General features: G+C 32.9%; 1 protein-coding gene and 1 pseudogene across 6 annotated transcripts in view; both read left to right on the forward strand.

Moving 5' to 3' along the window:
• The first annotated feature begins 1,946 nt into the window (after positions 1 to 1,946).
• Positions 1,947 to 2,643, forward strand: LOC143246055 (uroporphyrinogen decarboxylase pseudogene; annotated as a pseudogene).
• Positions 2,644 to 15,442: 12,799 nt separating this feature from the next.
• Positions 15,443 to 18,970, forward strand: part of LOC143246748 (uncharacterized) — a 102,988-nt gene continuing 99,460 nt past the window's right edge. For 2 of the 6 annotated variants that reach the window (XM_076493841.1, XM_076493843.1), the window contains exon 1: positions 15,445 to 15,600. In XM_076493841.1, coding sequence (XP_076349956.1) covers positions 15,561 to 15,600 — 40 coding nt within the window. In that variant the 5' untranslated portion in view covers positions 15,445 to 15,560. Of the gene's footprint in view, positions 15,601 to 18,970 lie in introns of all 6 variants that reach the window. The other 4 variants (XM_076493842.1, XM_076493845.1, XM_076493840.1 and 1 more) reach the window with 3 other exon arrangements.

Below are 18,970 nucleotides of genomic sequence, written 5' to 3' on the forward strand. Positions count from 1 at the left end.
CAAACACAACATGAGATCTTATTCTAGAACCCATTATAAACACACCACTTGTATACAAGTTAACAGACAACATGATGTGTCATTAGTGGATAATATTTGTGTGAACACTTGATATTGTTCTTTTCAATACTTGTTTGATTATATGGCAACAAAAGATTGTGTAAAATGACCCAGACATATATCTGTTTGGTAAATTTATTGTAAGTTTGATCAAAGTAAGACTAACTTTTGTTTCCGAGTTGTAAAAAGTCTTCATATGATAGCAAAACATGAATTTTGTTTATTGTCCCTGGATAGTAGAATTATGTAAAACCTGTTATTAAAACCAATGCAACTATTATGAAGCTAAGGTTCACAGCCAGTGTTATTGGATAGCTATCTTATTAAATTCTACTTCTTCAATTTTACTAATCAAATTTAAACAATATTCCTCAACCTGAACAGTTGCTAGATAGAAGCTAGATAGAACAACATAACATTAATTCTGAGCTATTTAAGATAAAAAACAAAGACCTTTGAATAAGTAAAAAGCTTGTCTCGATGTTACCTACTCCAGGGCTTTGAAAGTAAGTTGAGGATTGGATATGTGAACCATTCATAACTTTGTTCTTGTTGTCAGCTAATGTTACTTTTCTTTTTAATAGGAAGTGATAAAAACTGCCTTACTAATTATAGACCCATTAGTCTTACATCAGTTGTGGGAAAGTTTTGGAAGTCTATTGAAATAATTTTTGTAAAGTCACTTGAACTTTAGACTTTTAAGAATAGTCAAGATGGTTTCACTTGGGCAAAATCTTACCTTACTGAGATTTGACATTCTTTGAAGAGGGTACAACATGTAGGGAAGGGTATAGATATGAATGTGGTGTATCTTGATTTATAGAAAGCATTTAATTAGGTAGTGCATAAAAACTTTGTTAAACAAGTAATATCTGTAGCTGTGTAGAATATGTTGGCTTATTGGGTAGAACATTGGAAGAAAGCAGAGTTATTATTACTTTTCATACTAACAGCACATGTATACTAATTTTTGTTATCCTCAGAGTAACAGTAAGTGCACACTGTAACTGATTGCTACCCAGTGTTGTAAATAAATAGTTTGGTGGCCTATGGAGAGTCACATTTCCCCAAACCATTAGAGAAACCAGATGACTTGTCTCTATAAAACGAGACTCCAAATATGAAGAAAGAACTTGGTTATGTTTTTGATGCTATTACCTTAACCTGTTGTAGGTGTTTGAATCTAATGCTGACTTCCTTGGTCCACAACTCTTTGAGATATTTGCTCTTCTATATATTAATAGTATAAGAGAGAGTGTAAAATCCAGACTACATTGTGTCTGTTGACTACCTCGTTAGTCAGGTTGAAGCTGGTGCCCAGACGTTGTAGGTGTTTGAATCTATTGCTGACTTTCTTGGTCCACAACTCTGAGAAATTTGCTCTTCTATACATTAATAGTATAAGAGAGAGTGTAAAATCCAGACTACATTGTGTCTGTTGACTACCTCGTTAGTCAGGTTGAAGCTGGTGCCCAGACGTTGTAGGTGTTTGAATCTAATGCTGACTTTCTTGGTCCACAACTCTGAGAAATTTGCTCTTCTATATATTAATAGCATGAGAGAAAGTGTAAAGTCCAGACTACATTGTGAAGGACTTGATCAAGTTCCTATAACTATATGAAACCAATAGAAATAGTCAGTTTAAAGCTGAGATTTTTGTAAGTTAAACTTTATTCACAGTTGTAATGTACTTATTACCTGTTCTGTAGTAGTATCTTTACACATTACAGATATGTGGACTCAGCAGATAGCCCTTTGTGGCTTTGCTATATGAAACACAAACATTTTGGTCATTTCCTTCAATGCTATACATTCATTACAAGTATTTATTGTTTTGTTTTTCTTCACATATAATCATGAAATTTTAAACATTGCATGATATTTTTGAAAAGATGGCCCAGAACTTCTCTTCCCTCCTGAATGATGCCATATTGCGGGTAGCTCGTGGTCAGAGGACGGAGTTCACTCCAGTTTGGGTAATGAGACAAGCAGGACGGTACTTGCCAGAATTTCGTGAAATAAGAAAAGATTTCAGTTTTTTTTTAACTTTGCATGACCCTGAACTTGCTTGCCAGGTCACATTACAACCAATAAATCGTTTTAACCTCGATGCAGCCATAATATTCTCTGATATTTTAGTCATACCACAAGCACTAGGCATGGCAGTCGATATGCTTCCTGGTGTAGGCCCACATTTCCCAAACCATGAAAGAAACCAGATGACTTGTCTCTATTACAAGAAACTCCAAATATGAAGAAAGAACTTGGTTATGTTTTTGATACTATTACCTTAACCAGGCATTGGCTTGAGGGTAGAGTTCCCCTTCTGGGATTTTGTGGAGCTCCTTGGACACTTATGGGATACATGATTGAAGGTGGGGGAACAAAAACCATGTCTAAAGCCAAACGTAGGCTGTATGAGTGGCAAGTGTGGACTGTGATACAACTATGAATTACCAAAACTTTATTTGATGACTGGTGAAAAAGCTAATTTTGTCCAACAGCTGAACATTACTGCAAAGAAAACAAACAACTTGGACTTTAAAGCTTTGTTTTTATTAGGTAATGCACCAAGCCGTCTAACGGGACATTGTGACTTTTACTAAAATCTCAAAATTCACTTTTTTCCATTCAATAGAACATGTCCACTGCAACCAACGGATCAAGGTGTCATAGCGACGTTTAAAGCTTATTATTTTAAGCGAACATTTTCTCAAGCAAGAAAGGCTACAACTAGAGAAGCTGCACTATTTATGACTGAATTGTGGAAAAATTACAAGATCAGAAGTGCTATCGAAAGCATCATCGTAGCGTGGTTCCAAGTTAGCAAGAGTAACACGAGAGCGACGTGGAAGAACGTTTTGCCTGATGGCGCAAGTCATTCCTTCGGCTTTGAGTCCGAAATTAGAGATGTTTCCGAAGACGTCATCAAAATTGGACACATTATTTATTTCGAGTCTTTGGTCGTGACTAATGTTTGAGAGTGCATTTACACACATTCTCAAACTCTCGACAATGATACGCTCTTTAATTTAGACCAAGATCGGGCATATCAGGAAGAAGAAGAAAGTCCAGATGGTAACGAAGGTGCTAGTGAAGAGCAGGAAGAATAATTTATCTTACTGGAACTTGAAACAATGTTTCGGGCAGTGGAAACTGCTATATACTTAATTATGAATCATGATTCAGACCTGGAGTGCGGTTATAAAATGTCATTCGATGTTACCGAGAATTGAAATAAAGAAAAAGAAAATGGTGCAACCAAGAAGAGATAGATTTTCTTTAATCAGTAACATTTTAAATTTTTTAATTTTTCAAAATGACAAAAAATTCAAAAGTTTACAAATTAATATCGCTTTTATTTTACCTCATAACTATTTGTGTTTTTCTAACTAATCAGGCTTAATTATTTCTACTATGAAAAAATCCCTTATGATACCCACGTATCGTTATTTTTCCTATTGAAACTATTCCCCGTTCAATGCTGATTCAATCAATGCGGTTGTGTTTCCCACGCATTAACCGCCCTGTACGAGGTTAGTTTACCGTTAGAAGCGTATAAATGCAGAGACGAATTGACATCAATAACCTCGTTTCATTCCTCGGCTTGTAGCTGAAGTGTTTAGACGTGGGAAGTCATCGCTGCCATGTTGTCTTCATCGATCAGTTCAATCCTAGCGTCTCAGTTGACCCCAGAAAAACCAAAATTCTTCAGCGAGGCGGCGTGTTACTGCAGCTTTCAACACTTCAGGACCATGCATATGTATGTAAACCATGGAAAGTAGATATTAACGTTCAATGCTCTCCTGCCTGAAGTTCACGTTGCTTGTATTCGATATTTATTAAGAACGTTCATTTGTCTTAACTCCTGCTTGAATTCGACATTCTCTGGAAACAACAACTTTCACGTAACTCCATGCTGCTCACAGAATTCATTCCAAGACCACAGCATTGCCAACTAACTTTGTTAAAGTTGTGACCGAAGACAAACAAGTAGCTGATTTTATACTTAAACACGGATGTACCCTACAGTATTTTCATTTTAGTGCCGAACGCCCCCAACATCGATCAACTAATCTTCAAAATGTCAAGTCTGTCAATCAGAGTACTTCTATTCCAGTAAGCTTCTCATCTTCATGTATGCCAATTATCTCTGATGCAAGCAGGAATACTTTAATTAATGCTAAGAAGAAAGACAAGGATACTCCGACCTACGTAGACGTTACCTTTCAGCAGCGACTTAAACCAAAGAAGACAGCATCCTGACAAGCTCAACCCACGCTCGTTAAGACTGCAGACGTATCAACCGCTACAAATATCAACATCACGTTCAGCAAGAAGACACAAACTTATGCATCAAGCTGGGAATGAGAGATTATATTAATGTACTTATCGTGTGAAATAAATGTTAAACATATTATATTTATAACACTACATCTAGTCCCATGAAAACTTTCAACAATTAGAATAATGTATAGCAATAATATTCAAACCACTTCAATTTCGACATGTCTGTTGCATACGACGCTTTTCATTCAACAATAAAGTGCATTTTTTAAAAGATATGCCTAATGGTAATATATGGTCAAATTAAGGATATCAGTGTGAAGATAAAATTGATTTTGGTTGTTATTAGTGGATATAAAAGAAAGGCCTTTTAGTGGGAATTTCTTAAAAACCACAATTGCACTGATGAAGTTAGTGAGAATCTTTAGAATCAGATTAAGATTTCAGCTCTTAATGAAACCATGAGGGAACATATGTATTAGGTAATATTAAAGTCAAACCATGAGGGAACATATATATTGGGTAATATTAAAGTCAAACCATGATGGAACATATATATTGGGTAATATAAAGTCAAACCATGATGGAACATATGTATTGGGTAATATTAAAGTCAAACCATGATGGAACATATGTATTGGGTAATATTAAAGTCAAACCATGATGGAACATATGTATTGGGTAATATTAAAGCCAAACCATGATGGAACATATGTATTGGGTAATATTAAAGTCAAACCATGAGGGAGAAATGCTTTTAAAAACTGTTGAGTTTCATAAGGAACTAGTCAAGGAACCTACTGAAACAATGGTATGTTAAATTTATTGTTAACTTCAAATACAGAAATGATTATGGAAATTGGAGAACGTATGGATGCGTATGATAAGTGCTCTATCAGGTGAAATGTTCTGTTGCAAATAGAGATAAATAAGAACGATATATGGATCATAATTTAAAATAAAAATTAAAAGGATGCAACAAGAATAATCTGTTCTGAATTGGTCAACTGAGTTATATAGCGACACAGATCACATGTATAAACTCTTTAAAGGTAAATTCTTCAATATTCAAGATAAACATATTCCTTATAGAATGAAAAGGGTAGCTACAAAGAAACAATAAACAGGTTGACTCACACACAGTTTAAGATATAATATTTATTAAAATCATCATAAATTTAAGAAATTTGAATTGACTGGTATGACACGAGATTCATAAGATTAAAAAGTTGTTGAAACAAGAAATGAAAATATGAGAAAGGATATATGAGAAAGATTGATTGTAAATTTAAAAATTAAGAGTACAGACTTTTTTAAAGCACACTAAAAGAAAAGAAAATATTGTTTTGTCATACGTGGAGATACCGATGCATAATCGTTTGTTTTTTTCCATATTTGCCAACGAAAATAGTAAAACTAGGGGACACAGGTATAACTTATGGACTGGTAGGAATCATCTTCAGCTAAGGCAGTTTTAATTATTTAAGAGTTTGGTTGGCCTTTGGAATGGGTTATCTTGAGACGTTGAAAAAGCAGTACATAAGAGTTCAGATAAAAACCTTGAAAAGTGTATGAATGATAACGACTGGCTTTAATTATTTTTAAATTATTCTAATTTGGTTTAGAAGATGACACAACCGAGATTGACTAATGTTTTTCGAAAATGCTATGTGAATATAGTGTCATTGTGTGTAGGTATACTGCACAATCTACGTTGTGAGAAAATTAATAAATTGTTAAAAAGAAATATTTCCAGATTATTTTATTGTAATAATGTTACCGAAAATCATTATTGCGTTAATTTAATATCTAAGAGTTCGTTTCAATTATTCTACAGTATCATCCTTTTTCAGGATGATTTAATTGAATGGTCAGAAAAGTTAATTAACTGATAAATTACTGATTTAAACTGATTGTATTAATTATATATTGATTATATTCAGTGAAGCTTTGTTCATAAAATTATATCTCTTTCTGGATTGATTCCTCTGTAACAAATCTGTCTTGAATTCTGTTGGTGTTGTTTCATCATTTGAACAATAAAATCCAATACAAAATTTTGTATTGTCTGTCTTGAATTCTGTTGGTGTTATTTCATCATTTGAACAATAAAATCCAATAAAAAATTTTGCAATACATTTAATACAATAAACAATATAATTTAAACTGTTCTTAATTTATTATTTTACAATTTTAAACAAGAAACATAACATATATAAATACACAAATTATTATTTATAATGAAAAATCCATTTTATGTTCTTTGCATGTATTCATTTCTCTTTCCGATTTACAAGAGACAGGGTTGTGAAGCGTATTTTCTTGGTTTTTATTATCATATTGTTGATTTCTATGATATTTTTTTGGTTAACACTGACGCTATCTATTTCTAAAATTTCGCTCACTGGGATCAAGGATCCCAGTGAGCGAAATCAATGTTTCGTAATTTTTCATATGGGTGACGAAAACTCCTGGAACTATTAATACAATATATATATATATATATTTATACACTTTGTAGTAATTTTTGCTATTTAGTCTATCTTCTTAACTAAAATTCGTATATAAATTGCTAACTTGCTTTGTTCAACAATGTTAGTGAGGTAAGACACGAATACAAAATAGCTTGAAAAAATAATATCCGTATAAGAAAAGAAAATGTTTGAATATTTAAATCGCGTTAACCAGTTAAAATCCTTCCTCTTTTCTTTTCACAGCAAAAACATTCCTTAAAGTAACAACAAATCAATGAAAGACACAAGTAACAGCGGCTCACAACTATGTAGGCATGATAACGTAATTTTTTCTAGACTGTTATATAACTGTTGGTAATACAACGTGCTCTGAACAAATTGGTCCTTATTGACTGTGCTCAATTCGTATATTTATTACATTACTTATCCCTCAAATTATGGACTTGTTCTTGGCTGTTAACTTCAGGAGGGAAGACAACATATTAGGTCATATCAAATAATTTCTACGTTTTTACCTATTGAAACTGATAAATGGGCAGGATGTTGCTATGGAGTAGGCTGAAAAGGACAATGGTCTTATTGAGTAATTAACTTCTATCTTATTAATAAGTTTAAAACCTGGAACTGCTATGCGCAGTTATTCCATAGGTGGCTTTGAGTGAAGAATGTGCTAAACCATACATTAGTCAATCTGTTACGACAATTCGGAGTGAATCTGTGTGTGTGCGCGTTTAATCTTAACAAAGGTCTATCTGCACTATGCTCACCCTAACTATTTTACAAACTTTATTTTTCAAACCATATTAAGCGCAAAGTGTAAAACTAATAAAGTTTGTCTGTTTTTGAAATTCGCACAAAGCTTCACGAGGACTATCTATGCCAGGCGTTCCTAATTTAAAGTGTAATACAACAGGGAAGGCAACTAGTCATCACCTCCCATAGCCAACTCTTGAGCTACTCTTTTACCAACGAATAGTAGGATTGACCGTCAGTTATAACAGCCCCACGGCTGAAAGGGCGAGTATGTTTGGTGTGACGGGGATTCGAACTCGCAATCCTCGGACTACGATTTGAATGCATTAACCACCGGACCAAGTCGGGCTCAAAACTATCGAAGCGAAATTTTAAAGCGGATTATGCCACGATAATTTTGTTTCCTATAATTAATTAACTTAAAAATAATAAATTGAACACATAATCCTATCATCTTTCTTTACATTTGCACTCGGTTCCGCATGGCCAAGCGTGTTAAGGCGTGCGACTCGTACTCTGAGAGTCGCGGGTTCGCATCCCCGTCGCGCTAAACATGCTCGCCCTTTCAGCCGTGGGGGCGTTATAATGTGACGCCCAAAAGAATAGCTCAAGAGTTAGCGGTGGGTGGTGATGACTAGCTGCCTTCCCTCTAGTCGTACACTGCTAAATTAGGGACGGCTAGCACAGATAGCCCTCGAGTAGTTTTGTGCGAAATTTAACAACAAACAAACAGACTAGATTTGCACTCACGACATATATTAATCATCTTGATGTTTGGTGAAGGGACCTCTGACGTGTTTTATATCAAGAGCAGATAAAATCAAAATGAATAGTAACAAATATTTTTATTTCTTGCTGTTCAAGTTCATACTTGATACTGTGTTGTATTCTACAAATTGTATAATTATTCTCGTGATTCGTGGCATGTGCACGATTCACTAACGTCACGGCAGTACAAATTGCAATGTTAAGCGTTTCTTAAGTAACAACATTTTACTGTCTAGTAACTAAATTATAGACAGACAACCCATTACCATAAAGTGGTGTAAATGATTAAAATGGGTGATCTCTCCAGGTCATCTTTACTGTAATAATAATAATAAAAGAAACGGAATTCTGATACAAACAAGAGACTGCTTACCATTACTGTTCTTCTCCTTAGCAATAAAGAATCCATAAGGTTTATTCTCAGACTTTACTATCTCCACAACATGTTTTCCATCCTCTTGAAATTCAATAACACGACCAGTCGTGTAATCCCCAATGGGTGTGCTATCCATTTCGCTCTCTTCATTATCATTGCTACTAGAGTGTGTTTTGGAGAGAAAAAAAGTTGTTAAAGCACAGATTGTTGTTTCCCTTTATACAAGCATAGATTAAAAAGGTGAGACATCCAATTACTGTCATGTCACGCGGATGATAGTAAGAAATAAACAAAAAAGAAACTACAACATGGTTGTTCAAAGAAGTCCAACGAAGCTGTATGATATACAAAGTCAATACAAGTTTAAAGTTTAATATAAAGCGTATTTCAAATTAGAAATCGTCGATTACCCTAAGGACATGTTAATATCTGTTACATTTTTCACATCACTCTTCCTTCAAACAGATCCTTTCAGAGATTAAAAGATAACATTAATTTATAATTATTATATTCTACTTGGACGGGCCAGCAGTAGCTGATATTCAGTATGCTGGATTGCGTTTCTCAGTGTCTAATATTCGAGCCACAATGCAGCTAAATACAGCCCGTAATTTCGGTTGTGCTCGCGTTATAGTAATGACAGTCAGTCCCATTATTCGGGTCTATAAGAGATGGCTAAAGTTTCTTATGGCAATGAGTAGTTGGTCAGTTGTTTAGAATTAGGAATGTTAAGTGATTCTGACTTGCCATTTAGCCCTTGTGAGCATAGAATATTCATCAATTGAAAATATCGGTATCAAGCTACTGAGAGACTTTCCATAAGAGTTGGAAAATTAAGAACTCTCAGTTTTCAACCAGAGAATATCCGTGTTGAAATGTACAAGAGTCTCATACAAAAACAAAACGCCTACTAAATGTCAATTGGATGTTCAAGTTATTCACCCTCTAGACATTTAGTCTCAGGTAAAATAGAGTTAACTAGTCAGTATAACTTTCACACGTATGAGAAAAAATATTCAAAAGGCACACAACGTTGTCCACAAAGCCATTTATCGCAAAGGCTTTAGTGCTTATCCTTCGGCTAAACTGTAGTAGTAAGAAATGTATGTTTCTGAGAGGGCCGTAAGAAGCGATCAGTTCAGTCAGACTTTTTTTTGTAAAGCTATACATTACGTTGAGTATATGTAGAATGAAAATACGGTATCCTAGTTAATTCATAAAAACCTAGAACTTACGAGTCGTGACACCAGGACTCTGTCTGGTCGAGAGGATCTGTTATTCCTCTTATTCTTTCCTGCTTGTGTGGCTTGTATTGATGCTTGCGACTGAACACACTTTTAAGGCCGTTCTGTGTCCTCTTCTTAAGTGATATTTTCTTCAGAGCAAAGTCACTGGAATAGACACAATATTTACAAATAATTAATTTGTCATAGTATATTTACACAAAAGTTAATTGTTTGAGAGAAGATCAATATTTATTTAAATGATTTGTGTTATATTGATAAATCAGTACCTTAGTGTTAATGGTTAACAACTTAGATAAAATTGGTAAATATCACGATCCACACTAAAACAGTTATTGTTCAGACAATATGACAGTATGAACAGTATTTCAATAACTACTAGATCTGTCGTGTATCAGTGAAACTGTGAAGTCCTGGTATTATACAGAGGTGCTCGATAATAGTGGATATTGCAGATGTAATGGAGTTAACATATTCTTCTCTACTCTCATTCACAAGTTACTATAATACCCACGTTAAAGTTACTTATAATGAAAAATGGTTGCAATTGTGTATAGAAAAAAACAGTAGTTGAGGTTTGTCAGATGATTATTAAACGTACTTAAATATTTATATGGTGGAATAGATATCGAATTATGGTTATTTCAGGGTCACATAAAACTTATGTTACCAAATTTGTCTGCTTGAATCAAAAATACAAGAATTAAGGTCCCAAAACAAATTATAAGTGAAAACGACTCTACAAGATGTTGACGGCAAAGATGTTATGACAGGTAGCGTTTAACTAGTTGTAGCCAAGCAGCAAAGGTGCAATGTATTGAAGAAATACATAGATTATGTAAGTAACTATGAAACCTAATTATATCATTGGATTACATACTTTTCATTGAATCTTTAAGTTAACAGTTTTTCTGCTTGATAACAGATTATAATCATCAATAGTACATATTCTTATCAAAACACAAGTTTTATGGTGAGATAAAAACAACTAAGAACAACAATATATAATATACATGAACTGTTACATATTTGATAAGAAACTATTTTAAAATGTTTTTATAATTTTAAATTTTTGTCAGTACTTAGTCTATTTGATTTGGTTTCTTTTAAATTTTGCGCGAAACAACACGTAGGCTATATACACCAACCATCTTTTCAGCAATTGTAGTCTAAAGGAAAGACACCAAGTCAACACCTTACACTGTCAACTATTGGGTTACTCTTAGATCAACGAATAATGAAATTGACCGTCATATTTTAATTTTCCCTTTCGACTAAATAGGTTGAATGTTTTTGGTGTGACAGGAGCTCAAAACAGCTTTCCGGGTATTGTGAGCAGAGCGTCCTGGCAACCACTTAGATAAAAGTCAGGATTTACTTGAGAATACATACCTTTTGGGTATGAAAATCCCGGAAGGAACTGATTCTTCTTGTTCATTCCAGATTGTATCATTGATTGGCCAAGATTCACCTAAGTTAAGATAAAAAATACTGATTTCTACAAAATTAAATAACATCTAAACTAGTTTTACTTTGATATCTAGTAAGGAATCTGCTAGATTAAATAATTAAATTCAAAACACAATAACAGCAGCTTCTACACGAGGTAAACTATGACTTTAATAACTACATCGTATCGTCCTTTTTTTTTTTGAGTTTGTGCAAAGATACACAAGGGCTGTCTTTGCTAGCCGTCCCAAATTTAGCAATGTAAGACTAGAGGGAAGGCAGTTAGTCATCATCACCCACCGCCAACTTTTGGGCTACTCTTTTATCAACGAATAATGGGATTGAACCTCACATTATAGCGTCCCCACAGCTGAAAGGGCGAGCATGTTTGGTGCGACAGCGATTCGAACCCGTAACCCACAGATTACGAGTCTTAACCCACCTAGCCATGGCGAACCTCGTTCTTCGATTGGCGTCTTTATCAGTTCAAACTGTTTGTTATTGTAATTTTAATTTGACGGTTACATTATTTTCTGAAGAATCATCTCATTATATTTGTCTCAATAATTTTGTTTTCCCTTTAATGAATTAAACTGAAATTAATCAACTGAACATATCATCCCTTCATATTTAGTTAGATTTGCACTCACGAAATATATTAATAAATTAGATGTTTGGTGAAGAGTCTTCTAACGTGTTTTGTTTCAAGAGCATATAAGAATAAAATGAAGGTAAAAAAAATGCTTTTATTTCTTGTTTTCAAGTTGGTATCTCATTCTGTTTTGTATCCTGCAGATTGTATAATTATTCTCGTGATTCATGGCATGTACACGTTTTACTATTATTACGGCATTACGAAATGCAGTGTTAAGCGTCCCTTTTATCACAACCTCTGGAGGAACTGATTTTTCTTTGAGCTCACAGAGGGTGTCACTGATTGCCTTAGGGGAAAATGTGGTATCCTGACAAAGGCAATTTTTTTTTCAGTAACATTGTGATTGGTTCTTGTCTGATTTTAAACCTAAAGAGAAAATAATATAAAGCTGTTTTCATTAACAATTTGACTTCTAAGAAATTTGTAACTAGTATCTTTACGAATTATTCCATGTTATACGCACACAGATATTTAAATACATATATGTAAGTTATGAATAGAACGATTATTTTTTAGTTTTAGGAAGAGAATCCTACAATCGCTGAACTCACAAAGAAGATTTAGAACTGAATTGCACTACTTAGAAAATGTAGTACTACCTAAAGGTTTGGGCCAAAGTTATATAATAGGGCTTGTATTAACGTTCAAAACCACACAATATATTATAACAACCAAATCCATTCTACCGGCATACCATTTCATGCTCTCTTCTAGTCTTACACTACTAAATTAGGGATGGCAGCGCAGATAGCTCCTGTGTAGCTTTGCGCGAAATTAAAAACAGAAACAAACAAACCATTTCATACCAGAAATTTCTTATGAAGTTACCAGCCTCTTTAATAAATGGAAAATGATATTAAAGCTTGAAATAATATAAACGTCTTATTCTCTAACCCTAAATAACTACTAATGAAGGAACAAAATATATCATGTACGTAGAATCCCATAGGAATGTATTGTGAAATATAATAGACAAATATCACATTTCTTGTAACTAAATCATAAAAAGAATATAAAGGTCATATGAGTAAGGATGAATTCCAGATATCGTTTTTAACATGCCAGCCATTTGAGCCTTGTCACAAAATACCTTGTAACTGTACACTTTACTCGTACGCTATCCAGCAACTGAAAACGAAAATATACTCTTTAGAAACTACAGAGATCAACAAACCAAACGGCATTTCTCCAAACCGTGATAATGTCTCTAGCAATATCAACCATATTTCGCTTCGTTCATTCACCAACCATAGACTTTACCAACCTTGACATTTATATATAATCTTTTCATATGATGGATACACTTCTTTTACTCTAAATTATTGTACCTCTTGTATATATACCATGTACTGCTTTGCTAAATACCATATCTGAAGAAGACAGACCAACACTCTTTCGAAAAGCGTTGTACGTTCTCCCCAAACTAAATCACTTCATTAAAAATATAGATTGTTGTTTACCAACTCATTGCTTTACTGAGCCTAAAGTACTTCTTTACTGAAGCATTAAAAGGAATGTTTCTTGTGTCTTATGTTGCAGGTTTAATTATTATTTTGTTTAACGTGTTGAAAAATCACCAAATATCTTATCCTATATTTTAATCGATAACAAAGATAAATCAGATTTTAGGTAATACAAAAAGTAACATTCGGTAACTATAAAACATTTAAATTTATAAATATGACTTTCTACGTGAATATTTAAGAATGTGTTTTATTTGTGTTTGCACAGGAAGTTTTATGACGATAGGTAAAATTCTCCCTTTTTTTCTGTTTAAGTATAAATTTACTTTTAAATTACAAGTAATGTTTACAAATCTAAATGATCAGTTACTTAAATGTATTGAGTTAGAATGTTTAAATCACACCGCCACTAAATAACATTTACCAGTCTCATGTCTTCTTTATATCTACGGTCAACATCTTTGATTAATTTGATTTTTCACCCAAATTAATACAAAAAACTAGAAACTATGTCTAAGAATTATGAAAAACATTCCAATAGAGTAACCTTGGCCCGGCATGGCCAAGTGTGTTAAAACGTTCGACTCGTAATCCGAGGGTCGCGGGTTCGAATCTCGGTCGCACCAAACATGCTCGCTCTCCCAGCCATGAGGGCGTTATAAGGTGGCGGTCAATCCAACTATTCGTTGGTAAAGAGTAGCCCAGTTTGGTTGCGGGTGGTGATGACTAGCTGCTTTCCCTCTAGTATAACACTGCTAAATTAGGGACGGCTAGCGCAGATAGCCCTCGAGTAGCTTTTGCGCGAAATTCAAAAACAAAAACAAACTTATATATGCTTTATACTCACGGCCAACATCTTTGATTAATTTGAATATTTTCACCCAAATTAACACAAAAGACTAGAAACCATGTCTAAAATTATGAAAAAACATGTCAACAGAAGTAACTTTGAACTTCTGTTATAAAATAACTGTGTTTATTTGTCTTGAAGCAAAAATACAACACTTTTATTCATGATACAACACTTTTATTCATGTACACATAATTCAGTAACCCATAAATGTGACATACTTTGTTGGGAAGAGGAACTCAGTCTTACACTGTACTAGCACAGATAGCATTTCAGAAATTCCCAAACAAACAGTTAATACCAATACCAGCCGACTTTAGAATACATTTTTTCTCAAGTGGGTTTTCCTCATCATGAATCAGTACAACGATTTCTTGCTGGTTTCATTTCCATAAATTTTCTTTCTAGTATACAGTATTACATTGTAAATGGCCCTATCAAGAACTCGTACAACCCAAATTAAAGGACATCTGTATTAGTTTTATATTATGATTTTATTTCCTACAGATACAATTGTATCGCTTTAGCCTCTCCAATCGTAATTAACAGAAGCAGTGACTGAGGGGTTTTCGGTTGGAAACAAGTTGTGTAAAGGAACTGCTGTATTATTTCGTTTCTGGATATAATAGTACAGGTTTTTCACATTTTTAAGAGATAAAATAAATTTTTGATACATTTGGGTTGGGTTTTGACAGCAAATATATTAAGCAAAAATAATAATTTTAATGTTAATTCCATTATAATATCTTACTTCTCTTTTTATAAGACGAAATATCAATATTTTTTTAGGTTTCTTGTTCTTCACTAACTTTCCGAAATTCTTTTCTCTATGTTTAACGTTGCTAAGATACTCTTTAGTATAATCAGTATTGACGTCATTACTTGCAAGTATTGTTGAATTCTACTTAGTGGATGTCCAATCACAGTCGTAGAAAATATGCAGGAAACAATACATATATGTTATTCATTTTTTTTTAATGAGTGTTTTCCCACAAGACATTAAAAGAAAAATTGGATAAATATTAACAAAGAATTGGGAGTTCGAATCCACCCGTTACATAACATGCTCGCTCTTTCATCCTTACTAGTGTGTATTCTTTCATTCAAAAGGACGTTATAAAGTCGGTAAATCCCATTTTAGCCGCTCAAGAGTACGAGCCAAGTACCTTAAGCACCAAGATATGCCAGGTCGCTACGTACTAAAGAAAATTAGTGGCGCAGGTATACGAGTTTTATGTAGAATTTTGGAGAAGTTAGAGGCAATGAAAAGAATTGTAGATTATGGTTAAAATGGAAGCAGTAGTCAGAGGGTGAATAATTTATTTATATGAAAGGGATATATCATATGACAGTGACTTTCAGGATGATAGAAAGAGTGCTATTAGTATTAGAGTAAAAAATAATGAATTTACTTGTTATGAACCTATTATGTTGACAAACAAATTTCAGAATTTGGATTCTGCATATGAACTGTTGGAGAAAATGAAAACAAAAGGATCAGAGAAGGATATGGAAGTTGTAGGTGATTTATCAACAAGATATATGGTTAGAATAATCTGTTGGTAAATGAGGACAAAATAATTAGATTATGCTGTGTGGTGGAGAATATAACCAAGAATTAACTGTGTAAATGAAGTTATAAGTAGGTTACTAGGGTTAAATGTTAGGTTTAGGTTTTAGTAAGTAAACTGTAAGGATGAGCAGACCGACTGGACTTGTATCGATCAAGTTCATCGGAAGAAGGGAGCTTTAGGAATGGGTGGTTTACATTTAAATACTGTAGGTTGTATGAGAAAATTATGTGCAAATAGTCACGTATTTGTCACCAATATAATTTCAGTTTGTGTAAGCAAATTTGAAAATGCTAACGTTAAAATGAAATTCCAGTACCTTTACTGGAAGGCATTTGATGCTCTTTAGTTCAGTATTGTGGAAATATTTTGGGTTTTTTGGCAGTGTAGAAAATAGTTGAGCAAACCTTCACAAAAATAAAAAATTGTTTTAGCTCATGAAAATACATGTCAGTGACGTAGGAGTGGAGTGGAATCAATGTGTCTTTGTACATATGCTGACAGTATGAGAAGGTCAACTTGCAGAAACTGTAGAGAAAACCCGTGAAAGGAACTGTTAGTATCATCTTTAGTGTTGTAAATTTAACATTTTTAAAGTCTTTTTTATCTTTGGATGGAATGGTTGAATTGTGTTAAATTCAAGTAAATGACTTATTATTTATCACAAGTGTACTTTTGTTAAAATGGTTGTGTATGTTGTTTGAAAAATATTTGTTTTACCTTATTTAATTAGAGGTGTAGTACAGACTGTGTGTGTTGCAATCTGTTTATCTTACTATGGCTTATGTATCATGATATGATAAATATAAAACTATAATAGATCTACCATCTGACATCAAATGCAAGCTTATAGCAGTCTTTTGTCAAAATATCGGAGATTGCCTGTTGTCACTCAATAAATCTGATGACCATTGATGCAAATGACCCCAAAATAAAACATATTTAACCAAAATTACTACAAATTTAAATATGCAAGATGATATATACAAATACACTTATGATAGTTATCTAATTATGATGTTGGATTAATTTCATTCTTGAAAGTCAAAATGCCTCATTTACTTAATTTGATATCAATATATTATACTTTTCTATAACAGAGTTCAAGTCAGTTTATTTATAACACTCATAACAAGCTTACACTTAGTTATAATGTTATTTGTAAAAACTATTCTGCAGTATTTGTTGTGCTTATTTCTGTAGCTTAATGTAAAGAAACAACAACATTTAGGCAAATATTAATCATTTTCAAAATTACTTGTTTTTGCATTGAAATTATTGCAGTTATATTTATTTGAGTATAAAAACAAAATGTTTGATACTCAAAATAACCATGTTTTCTACAGTAATAGAGAGTGTGCTAGCCTTGGTTTTATTAGCACTGACAACTGTGTTTTAATGCTAAACTACCAATATTGTTTTACAAACATAGACCTTATAATTAAATATAAACTCTAACCTATATTTTGAAATAAAAATATAATCATTCTGATAAAACTTACTCTTCTTAAATTTTATACAAATCCATGTTTGCTATGGTTGAATAAAACACAACTAAACATGTCATATGTATGATGTATATTTTAGGATAAAAATGTTTAGCTTTGTTCCTTTAGTATTTATCCTTGACCAGCATTACAAGTGAAAGACAAAATTCCATGAAACTGTTATAATTTAATGACAAGTAGTAAATTGAATGATATCTTGGTTAATATTTATTTTAAATATTAAAAGTTTGTTACCCAGAAAGGTTAAGATTTTTTTCTTTTGTTTTATGTGTATACATGGTTGTTAAATTGTGTTATATTAGCTCCTATTACAGTAGTTTTATTAGTTGTTGATGTTTTGAATCAGGTATTAATATTTCAAAATTATTATGAAAGACACTCATTAAAATATCTAACATCTACTCATAGCCCCATAAAATTAACAATTGAGTGCTAAAACTCACTGTAAAGTCTGTCTTAAGATCTCTTTCACAGTTAAAAGAACAAAAATATATGTATGTATATAAATAAGATCTAGGATGAATATTTTTATAAAGTGAATTTTTTTTTAATTTGTTTTAATTTCAAAGTTTTCTGATCATAGCTGTCAGTTCTTCTTATATTGCTGTTGTAAATCATATACTAGAAAATTAGTTTCTTGTTTGTGTTAAGATATGCCTTAATATTTCATGTTAAATCTCAAATAAGTATTAACTTTGTCTTTACTGAATTAATTTTACATTTTTAATGTTTGTTAATAGAAGGATGGGGGGTAAATGAAGTTAATGCAGTCGATTTGGTATTGGGCTTGTAAATAATATAATGTAAAACTAGTTTCCTGTTTAAGTTATTTTATTATATGCAGCATTACTGTTATTGTGCAGATAGTGGCTGGTTTTGTTCTACATTTTGTACCTTAGAGCCTGGACATATGGCCTCTTGCTTTTTAACTTATTTTCTCAACTTGTTGTGTCTTTGGAAGATTTTGTTCAGCATTTCCAACAGCTTTCTTTTATTTTTTGTTATTCAGATGAGGATCAGATAACTGTAGGATAATTCCATGTCAAATCATCAAGGGGGCTGGAGGTGACCCCCACAGAATTCCTCGAAAAATTTCACATGTGCTCATTTACCTATATAATGAAATATTACCAAAGATTAGATCAGCATCTCTAATAGTTTCTGATTTACAGCACTGTAAAATTTAATTATTTTTTTTATTTGTGGCGAATTCGTTTTCGGGCAAACTTGGCTACCTAAAGCTGCAACAGTAATGGTGGTAGAAGGCTGAAATGTGCTACACTGACTGAATTAATCTCACAGAACTCAAAAATGGTCTCAAACCAAGTTTATCTCTCTGAGGATTTGCATAGTGAGGCTGTAAACTCACCTGAAAACCAAAAATCATAAAAAACATTGGTTTATTTAAGAAGTCATAGCTCTTAAGACATAATATGATACAAAGCTGAATTTTGTTTACAAATTTCCTATGACATATCAGTTGATAAATCAGCAATTGTTGTAGTTAAAAGT

The sequence above is a fragment of the Tachypleus tridentatus genome, chromosome 3, assembly GCF_004210375.1.
Source record: "Tachypleus tridentatus isolate NWPU-2018 chromosome 3, ASM421037v1, whole genome shotgun sequence".
NCBI classification, from domain to species: Eukaryota; Metazoa; Arthropoda; class Merostomata; order Xiphosura; family Limulidae; genus Tachypleus; species Tachypleus tridentatus.